This window comes from Leuciscus leuciscus, assembly GCF_965113295.1.
Source record: "Leuciscus leuciscus genome assembly, chromosome: 10".
NCBI lineage: Eukaryota > Metazoa > Chordata > Actinopteri > Cypriniformes > Leuciscidae > Leuciscus > Leuciscus leuciscus.
Genome location: NC_138734.1, coordinates 7,974,723 through 7,985,174, shown reverse-complemented (window position 1 = coordinate 7,985,174; position 10,452 = coordinate 7,974,723). Strand labels below are relative to the sequence as shown.

General features: G+C 38.1%; 1 protein-coding gene and 2 long non-coding RNA genes across 3 annotated transcripts; all 3 read left to right on the top strand.

The window, feature by feature from the left end:
• Positions 1–1,954: 1,954 nt before the first annotated feature.
• On the top strand, positions 1,955–4,229 carry LOC309507886. Its single transcript, XR_014209281.1, has 3 exons — positions 1,955–2,138; positions 3,548–3,709; positions 4,100–4,229. It is a non-coding gene; the product is annotated as an uncharacterized lncRNA (long non-coding RNA).
• Positions 4,230–5,399: 1,170 nt separating this feature from the next.
• LOC309508638 lies at positions 5,400–6,156 on the top strand. The gene is made up of 3 exons (XR_014209629.1): positions 5,400–5,557; positions 5,663–5,842; positions 6,037–6,156. It is a non-coding gene; the product is annotated as an uncharacterized lncRNA (long non-coding RNA).
• A 1,050-nt stretch (positions 6,157–7,206) lies between these two features.
• Positions 7,207–9,642, top strand: LOC309507700 (uncharacterized protein). Its single transcript, XM_082182038.1, has 5 exons — positions 7,207–7,590; positions 7,856–7,947; positions 8,085–8,164; positions 8,272–8,393; positions 9,087–9,642. Exons 1-5 carry the CDS (start codon positions 7,586–7,588, stop codon positions 9,121–9,123), a joined length of 336 nt encoding a protein of 111 aa, XP_082038164.1. The 5' UTR covers positions 7,207–7,585; the 3' UTR covers positions 9,124–9,642.
• The last annotated feature ends 810 nt before the right edge of the window (positions 9,643–10,452 follow it).

Here is a 10,452-nt window from a genome sequence, read left to right as displayed (position 1 = left end):
ACAGTTAAATGAACAATAAAGTTAACATTGTGAGTTACTTTTTGGACACAATATTGTCAATTTTCACTTTATATCGCCGACGAGAATTTCATAATGAAGCCGTAGTCCAACAGACAGATTTGTTTTTTACTGAAATCCGCGTTTTGAACGAATAATTTTAACGATTCAATGAACAAACAATCACTTGTTTTCTGAATGAATCAGCCGTTTGAACCATAGACATCATATAGATAGACGCCCTATCGACCGCTACTGCCTACTGGCGCGGGCGAGCCGTGGGGCCGCCATCTTAGACCGGTCACCCGCTCCACTCAGTGTAATCTGTATGGCAGGTGCAATGAGCTGTCAGCGCATTTAATTAATCATACCTCACTGAATACCGAACTGATTTTCACGCGGGTTTGTTTGCTGCAAAGGTCATTCATGTAGCTATTATACAGGACACATGGTTCGGCGTATTTTAATATTCATAGTAGGCTTAACAGTAATATAATATTCTGATATAAGATATAAAGTGACCAGACGTCCAAAATCAAAATATGTGATGTAGGATATAAGCTATTTTATAAATCACACACTATAAATATGATAAAGAAGCAGAAACAGATAGTTGCAGTAAAGTAAGATATTTTAATAAGTTGAAGAAACGTGTGTGTTTTACATTTACATTGCTTCCTGATATCACGTGCGCAAACACAAATAACCTATATTTATATATATATAAAACAGTTATGTCCGGTCGAACAATGTATGAATTAACTTAAGATTGGATTGCGGTAAAAGTAAGTTTCGTGCCTCTTACAAGTGCTTTCGAACTTCTTTCTGATCTGAATGGTATGTGGAAAACACTTGAGTTGAGGGAGGGAGAAAACACGCAACTGAATGCCTTTTCAAGCGTCTCAATACTTGAAAAACCACAGGAAACTACTTTTAAACACGAAATTACTTGATTTACAGAGGGTCTATTCGCACGTTTATAAACGTTAACGTTACCTGAGGTAATTTTCCTGGACCTTTTTACAGAAGGTAAAAGTCGCCGTAATCTTTACTGACATTGTCCGAAATGATTACTGAGATGGCACATTCGGACGGGACTAAAATAACCGAGAAGCTCTTGTAATTATTACTTTACCCCACCTCTCCATGTCAGGTGAACACCGGCTGGTGCAGTAAACATTGCCTAGCTAACGTTAGCTGGCTACGATATCAGTACAGTAATATCAAAGATCCTTGCTCCTTCTCAATTATCTGGTAATATTCTATTCACAAAATACAACCAATAGTACGGTAATGTTAAAAGTAATCCCCCGGGCCCTATTTGCGATGGTCCGCCGATTAGAACAGGAAAATACTCCACAGTGCTCTAGCATCTTCACTGCTGCCACGCAACGAAACTAGGAACACGACCGGTTTAAGATGGCGGCCGCATTTCTCAGTGCCCAGCGGCCAATAGGGCATCTAGTCTCTATATAATATCTATGGTTTGAACAAATCGGTTGAATAAATGACTCCAACAACTCGCTTATTAAGACAGTGACTTGCCGCCACCTACTGGTGGTTTTAGTTTCATATTTAAAGTATTCTTTAATTAAAACATAAAAAAACTGTACAGTAAATCATTAAATAATTTAAAAATATCATCTAATTATTATCGACAAAACGTTGAAAATATCGAGACATATTTTTGTCAATATTGCGCACCCCTAATGTACGGTATTCATTTTGATTTCTTCAGGTCTTAAAAAGGTCTTAAAAAGCCTCAAATTTGACTTTAAAAATTGTGCAGGTACCCTGTAATACTCTAATGAGAGTTAGTAGACATGTAGGTGCAATTTTACTTGTAGACAACTGAATGTCTGTTGGGAGGAGCATTTTACTATTAAGATTTGAATAGTAAAATGTAAGTTATATCATTATGTCATTGCTTAATTTGATGTCAGAGATGGGTCTAATAGTTGTTTTCATTAGTTTTTTCTTCATTTCAGAAAAAGCTCCAGAACGTCTTAGCCTCAGGATCTGGAAGGCTACGAAGGGACTTTTCAGCTGCTGTTCCGGTAGTGCTGTGACTGTTGTGGAGCGTTTTATTCCAGAACCATCGTCACCTTCTCCAGATCACTCCGGCGTCAAGCCAAATAATGGTAAATCATTATTTCTCCAACATTATTTTAAACAGTATTATCTTGTTTTCCACTCAAAATAAGGCTTGTTTTTACAGAATATTAAAATTATTTCCCCCATTATAATATTATTTTCTCGACCAGCGCTGACATTTTTTAAATAAAACAATGGATCTAGCAACAGACACTCTACTAACTATAAGTAACTTTTCAACTACATGTCAACTTATTCTAACCCTAACGGTCAACTAATACTCTACTAATACTCTAATGAGAGTTAGTAGACATGTGCAGTGTTACTTATAGACCAATTATAGGTTTGTAAACATCCGGGATGCGTGCGCATCGTGGTTGCAGAAAGACCCGTTTAACAGCTGATCCTTACACGGATACGGATAAGAATAATACTAATAGCTCGATTTAAAACATTTCATATTTAATTTTCGTAATGTTCTCCGCATATTTTTTTGACCACTTTTGGTCCCGACATGCGCAGTAGAACCTGCGTGACGCCGTGTGACGTAGGGTGATAATTCCCCTATAGACTTATAGAATGTCTTAAAGGGACCAAAATAAAGTGAAACCAATTTTTTCCAACATTCATCTGACATTTTCGGAACATTCCGAGAACATTCAAAAGTAACGTTCCCATAATGACAAATTATAAAATAGAATGTTCCTTTAACCAAGATAAAACATTTTTGAAACGTTGAAAAAACTGGACGTTTTGAACGTTCAGGGAACATTTAGAAATAATGTTTTCTTAATTGAATGGGAATGTTAGCAAAACGTTCTCAATAAGGCATGAGCTCGATGGCTGTCTGACACACACCAGAAACACACGCACAGAAAGCCGCTTCACAGACAGCATACGATCCAGAAAAGAATTCAATTTCACCACTTATTGCTCTTGAATTGTCAAAAACATGCAAAATTGTCAAAATGGCTGTCGTGCCGAGTATTACAGAGTCAGTTATGTCATAAATAAGACATTGCTATGCATTTAATAAATGTGTTTAATAAAATATATCTATATTTAGATATGGCCCATATGATCTTTACCATTACAAGAACTGAGCCACATGTGCCAGAGTTGGCCAAATGAAGCCTGGAAATGTATGTTTTCTTTTTAATTAAAGATCAGATAAAATAAGAAAAATAACTTTAGCGTTGAATCGGAATCACCTCGTAATCGTGATAATAGTGAAATAAAATTACTATTAATATTGTGAAATAATATGTTGGGACATTTATGCAGGCATTAAGCAGAAGTCAGGTGGATAGCGTGAACAATTCCCATTACTTTAGATTTGTAACTTTACAGATAAGATTTGAATAGTAAAATGTAAGTTATATCATTATGTCATTGCTTAATTTGACGTCAGAGATGGGTTTAATAGTTGTTTTCATTTGTTTTTTCTTCATTTCAGAAAAAGCTCCAGAACGAATGAAGAAACCTGGTCGTTTCCGTAAGCGCTGGAGGGGTTTTTTCAGCAGAAATGTTGTGGAGCCTTTTATTCCTCCAGCAGATCCTGTTTCTGAACCATCATCGTCACCTTCTCCAGATCACTCCGGCGTCAAGCCAAATCATGGTAAATCATTATTTCTCCATCATTATTTTAAACAGTATTATCTTGTTTTCCACTCAAAATAAGGCTTGTTTTTACAGAATATTAAAATGATTTCCCCCATTATAAAATAATTTTCTCGACCAGCGCTGACATTTTTTAAATAAAACAATGGATCTAGCAACAGACACTCTACTAACTATAAGTCTACTAATACTCTACTAATACTCTAATGAGAGTTAGTAGACATGTAGGTGCAATGTTACTGATAGACTTATAGAATGTTTTAAAGGGACCAAAATAAAGTGAAACCAAAGTAACAATTTGATGTGACCACTGACATTGATAATTAATATAATAAAAATAAAAAAATAATAAAAACAGTTTTTGATATCTGAAATGTTCCATCCTCAGGTCGCTCTGGATCCCGGAGAACTGTTTCCACAGATTCCTCTCCGGGCATCACGCCATCCTCAGCTTGGTCCTCACCCTGGTCCTCACCCCCCCCTGAGGCCCATGTCGAGAGAGGAAGTAGAGAGTTGTTGAGTCTGAGCAGCCGAGGCTCGGACAGCGTCGAGGGGAGCTGGAGTGGCGATGGATCGGAGAGCCCAAGCGACAAGGGTTTGTCCAGGTCCAACAGCTTCGAAGGGTTTCTGTGTCCTCCGCTGCCGGGTCAAGTACCTGTCGAGCCAACAGAGACATCAACTGGCCGAACTGCTCGGCGTGCCGTGGACGCTTCTCCTGTGAACGAGAGCTCAACAGGTGAGACTGAAATAAGGCTTGGCAGTGCAAAGTCTACAGATAGAGATTTAGCTATTTCATGCATAACTGAGTCAAGTTTTTAACACGTCCGATCACATTTACTGTTGCTCGACCAGCACTGATATTTTTAAAATAAAACAATGGATCTAGCAAGCTAATAATTGTCTCATATTTTTCTGTTTGTTTTTCAGAGTCCTTTGAGTCTCTCTATAACGTGGAAAAGTTAATTGGATCCGGAGTATTTGGCAGGGTTTTCCTGGGAACACGCAAATTTGATGGCAAAAAGGTAAATCTTACTGAATTGTACAAACATTTTGCTCTTGCATGCATCAAAACACATTTAAAACAATTTACAGATGGTTTAATACTTAATACAAAGCCAGGTGCTTGAAAACTGTTACTGTTATTGAAACTGTTTTTTTGTTTTTTTTTGTGCAGGTTGCCATCAAGCGGATACGCAAGATTGACAATGATCGTTATCTTTATATTGTAAGTTGGCCAAAACCTGAATGTGTATTGAGTTGTTTAAGTGCAGATTACTTTAGTTAATACACCCGTAGGAAGCATTAGGTATAAATGTGATCAACAAATAAGCCTAGAGGCACCAAATAACTTTGAGCTGAAAAGGCTCTTTTGAACGCATCTAAAAAGATCAAAGAATAGTACATTTCAAAATGATGTTTTCTTCAGATTTTTACCCAGCTAACCTTCTGTCTGCTTCTTCTCTCTAGCCTGGGAATCGCGAACCTCTCGTTACAGAAGTGGCGCTGCTGATGATGATGAGGCGAGAACCCATAAGCCCCTTCGTCATACAACTGTACGAGTGGTTTGAACATCCTAAAGAATTCTCTCTGGTTATGGAGTATCCGGAGGCCTACGAGACCTTGTATGACATAATCACTCGTCAACCTTGGAGTGACTGCTTCTCACGGGTCGTCATGAGACAGGCTGTGCGGGCAGTGCTACACTGCATCCATCATGGTGTTTTCCATAATGACATTCATGCTGAGAATTTCCTGTTTGAGAAAGACACGCTAGATCTCAAGCTGATAGACTTTGGCTGCGGTCAGCTATTTAGTAGTGAAGGCTACGAGAGCAACAGATACAGGGGTGAGCATTTTGGGAGTGTGGAAACCTGAAGCTAGTGACTTACAAATTTTTTGATGATGCTTTAAAAAAAAAAAGCTCAACAATGTGCAAATGTCTTCCTTACAGGATTTCGGGAATACTGCCCACCTGAAGTCATTACAGAACCTCGATTCCACGCCGTCCCAGCAAACGTCTGGTCTCTAGGAGTGTTGCTGTACGAGTTGTCGAACTTTTGTCTTCCTTTTCGTAATAGAACGGAAATCACACAAGCCGAAGTTACATTTCAGAACCCCAACTTATCCAAACGTGAGTGAATAATGATGATAACATTGATAAACACACATAAAGCAAACGAGTTGTACAGAAAGTTAAAGGTTATAGTGTGTCAGAATTTTTATATATACTGTAGCTCAACGTACACCGAGAGCATCGCTGTTTTCAAAAATGCCAGGTCACATGGTCATGACTAACCAGCTCTCTCCTTATTAAAATGTGTACAGACTGCAGGGATTTGATTGGACAGTGTCTTGCTCTGGATCCAGCTGAACGCCCCAGCTTGGAGCAGATGTTACAACATCCATGGTTTGTTCGTACACTACGCTAGATTGGAGAAGCTGAGGAGATTCACTCGATCAGTTTCAGGTGTGTGGAAGTGTAACAAGCAGAGTAGGATTATTATCTTTTGTCTTAAATTCTGGATTATTTGTAGTGAGATTTTCAAATTTGTGTTCATTGTAATGTTCTTGTTATAGTCAAATCACCTTCATTTATATAGCGCTTGATACTATATGATAATGGTAAATCATTATTTCTCCAACATTATTTAAAAAGTATTATCTTGTTTTCCACAAAAAAATAAGGCTTGTTTTTACAGAATATTAAAATTATTTCCCCCATTATAATATTATTTTCTCGACCAGCGCTGACATTTTTTAAATAAAACAATGGATCTAGATAAAGTGAAACCAAAGTAACAATTTGATGTGACCACTGACATTGATCATTAATATTATAAAAAAATAAATAAAACAAAAACTGTTTTTGATATCTGAAATGTTCCATCCTCAGGCCACTCCAGATCCTGGAAAACTGCTTCCACAGATTTTTCTCCGGGCATCACATCCGCCATCGCTGCACTGACGAGAATGTCTCCCAAGCGTTGGGCTGGATGTAATAATCCACATAGCCTCTCTCTATTTACTCCCGAAATCTGAACCGCTGAAGACGAGGTGGATTAAGTTTGTTTTTGAAGAAAATGCTCCCTCAACTCTACCAAAATTCGTTTATGTCTGCTCGAATCATTTTACACCGGACAGCTTTTTGAATGAGGCTCAGTATAAAGCAGGTTTTGCAAAAAAATGGCTCCTGAAGGATGTAGCAGTGCCAACTGTTCGTGATCCAGCTACACATCTAGAAGTATGTATTACGCGTTGGTTTTCCAAATTGCCTTTGAATTTGTCAAGTTCATAATAACATGTTAGACTTATAAAGTTTGTGATAGCATGTGATAGCACCATGAGTCCAGCTATGTTGTTATTTTTTTATCGCGCTGATAGTGGAATCTTGATTTGTTAAGGACAGCACATCAGAACAGAGCAGCCAAACCAGAGATGTTGCTTGCCAGACAGACGCAAAACCGCTGACCAAGTCTGTTGGTACTCAGTCATCAATGAAGACGTTTCATGTTCGCTACAGGAGTTCAGGTATGTTTATGTATTACATGATACTGCTTATACAGAGGACCTATAACTAGTCTTGTTACACAATAAGTGTCACATAACAGTAACACACAACTACTTTGTATATTACAGGTGTCCAGACGACAGATACAGTTTCAGACATTGACAGTTTGTCACCAGCAGCTGGTTTAATATTTAGGACCTCTACACCTATAAAGTGGCCATCAAAGAGACCTCGTGTGGAACTGGAGGAAGAGGATGACGAAGAAACCCTAATGGACACATCATCTGTAGTAGCACCTGAAGAGCAAGATTATACATTTGATCCAGCAGAGACGGACACAACTTTAACGGAGACAGCAGAGCAGACATGTCGTAAGTTTCAAAACTGTGCATTTGTTTTAGAACAGGGGTGTCAAACTGAGTTCCTTGTTGGCCACAGCACTGCAGAGTTTACCTCTAATCATTATTAAACACACCTGAGGCAGCTAATCAACTCTCTAAGGCTCATTAAAAAAGTTGATCCTTCTGGAACTGAGTTTAACACCCCTGGTTCAGAATTGTATTATTTTTATTATTATTATATTTTGTTACTTTTGTATTTAATATTTGTTAACCAGTACGAGTTTTTGTTTCTTAGTGCTCAAGCAAAATGGCAAAATGAGACGCTAGATCGCCTGAGTGAAAGGGAAAGGGTCATCGTTGGAGGTGACATGAGGGCTGACTCACCAGGTACATAGTTGTAAATAAGAAGGATGCATGGATGCTCGGGTATTTTCCGGATCATGAAGCATAACATGCATAGGTAGTATCTAACTGAATTCAATGCACTCGTGGTAATAATGCTTTGTGTAATATTACTTTCAAAGGCCACTCTGCAAAGTTTGGAAGCTATACATTGATGGACCTTCAGACCAACACCGTTGTGGACACACCAGAGCTGGTTCAGGTGGGAGAGAAGAAATATCAGTATTTTTAAAAAGTACATTTTGAGAAGTTTAAAACTTCTGGTTTGTCTAAGATGATTGTTTCGTTCCCTATTCTTGTCTATTTCAGAGTAACGAAGTGGGAGGAAGCTACCACATGGAAAAAGGATTACAGAGGAGCCTTGCCCTGTTGGAAGCTCGTGGTGTTACTCTGGAGTGTATTGTAACTGACCGCCACCCACAAATACAAAAGTACCTCAGAGCATAGTTCGAATTACAGGGGGTACTGGGGGGTACTATACCCCCCAATGAAGACCCAGTAGGGGACAGAAATATCAGTTTTGGGGGGGTCAGATAATTTTTCTGATATTGTGAAAAAAATATAATTACAGTTACAATACAAGTCAACTCCTATTTTCACTGTAGGAACATTTTAATGTAAAGCGATTTCAGACACCCCTATTGTGGACCGTACCATTTTTAACCACCGTGGCTAGAAGGAGATAGAGAACGACTTCACCTTCTCAAGCAAGTGTCAACGTTGAATGACAAAACGCTAGTTTCATAAAGTATCATTCTTTTCAACATTCCTTATTTGTATATTCAAAAATATTTAAAATAATCTAATTTAATAGTTATCATTTTTCAATGTAAATGATTTAATTTTATTGGTAACAGCCTAGTTGTTACGGCATCCAGTCTCCGTGATTCTCCCTGTACTCAATCTCGAGCGCCCTCTCCAGAATACTAAGAGCATTGCATACTTCTCCTAGTATGGATCATTTATGATTACGCTGCACCTGTTCTGAATGATCACTGATTACTCATACTATATCTTACTCACTCACTCAGCGTCCTGTGCGAAGTATTGTTTCACCCTGTGTTGCATGTCTGAGCGTTTTCCTGAATTATCCTTGCCTTACTTGTTTCCTCGATTGTCTGCAGCCTGACTTCTGACCCAAGCCTGTTCCCCGGACTCTGATTCTCGCTGCCTGCCCTGAACTTCTGCCCGTCTCTTCATTCCGTCGTCTGCCGCCTGCCCCGACCCCTGCCCGTTCCTGGATTCTGGCCATTCGGCTTATTCGTTTTGCCTGGCTTAACTGGTCAATAAACATTGTTGCATATGGATCTGTCTCTGCCTCCTGAATCGCAACACTAGTGTCTAATTATTTTAATTGAATATATTTATCAAATTTAAGAATTTGAAATGAAAGATGGAGCATACATTTAATAAAATTAGGGGAAAATGCCCTTTATAAAGGTAAAAAAAATGATTCTGAGTGTTTTCAAACAGTGATGTAATGAAACATTGACAATTTAAGCTTGAAGGGAGTAAAGCCTCTGTTTAGGCTATTAAGGAAATGTAATTTTGCCAAAAGAAGAACTTTTATTTTAAATAAATGTTCATTTTAAATCAGCCTACTTCAGTGTGATGTTACCAGATTATCATGCTTAACACTAAGAATTTGAATAATTGTAATGTGATGATCAGATGCAGATATCTAAATCAAAGAATATAGGCGGTTTGCGGGTGGATTTTTTTATTTTTAATAGTGGATTCGGGCGACTCAAAGTGCACCAGATTAATGAATTTATCTTTAAAATGTACAAAATTTTCTTCCGGGGGGGCATGCCCCCGGACCCCCCTAGAGGTACCAATATCCACCAACAGAAAAAATTGTGGAAAACACATTAGGCTATATGATGATCTACAAAAAAATACACATTTTTATTATCTTATTATTAAAATAAATTATTATGATTTTACCACCTGCGCCACATTTTGAGGCAGGAAAACCCTGAAATAGGCAATAGGCTTCTTGTAAAGGTATTACTATTTACTAGTAATTAGAATGGTATTTCAGTGCACTTAACTTCTAACTTTTGGGAGTTGATCAAAACAGTTCTCTTTTGGATATATAATAACAATGAGATATTCTGTAGCCTATACTGATTATCAGTTTGTCGCATGTTTAGACCTTGTATGTGTGTTGCACAACACATGTTGCACTTGGCGATCACGGTGGGGATTGATATGGTAGTGGACCATGATGGTCATAGAAGAAGTGAAGGAGCAGTACCCCCCCCAATTATGGTGGGGTAATTCACACTCTGCCTCAGAGAACATAACATCAACCAGTTTTATGATGTGTGGCACATCGAAAAAGGTTTTATTCAATAACATAGATTTATAAGTGGGTATAATATGAAAATTAAGAAATTGTGACAGTTTATAGGCATATCACAAATATTTAGTAGTGGCAAACTGTGAACATCACTGTTTTTATTCTCAGCAGTAAAATGCTTGTCT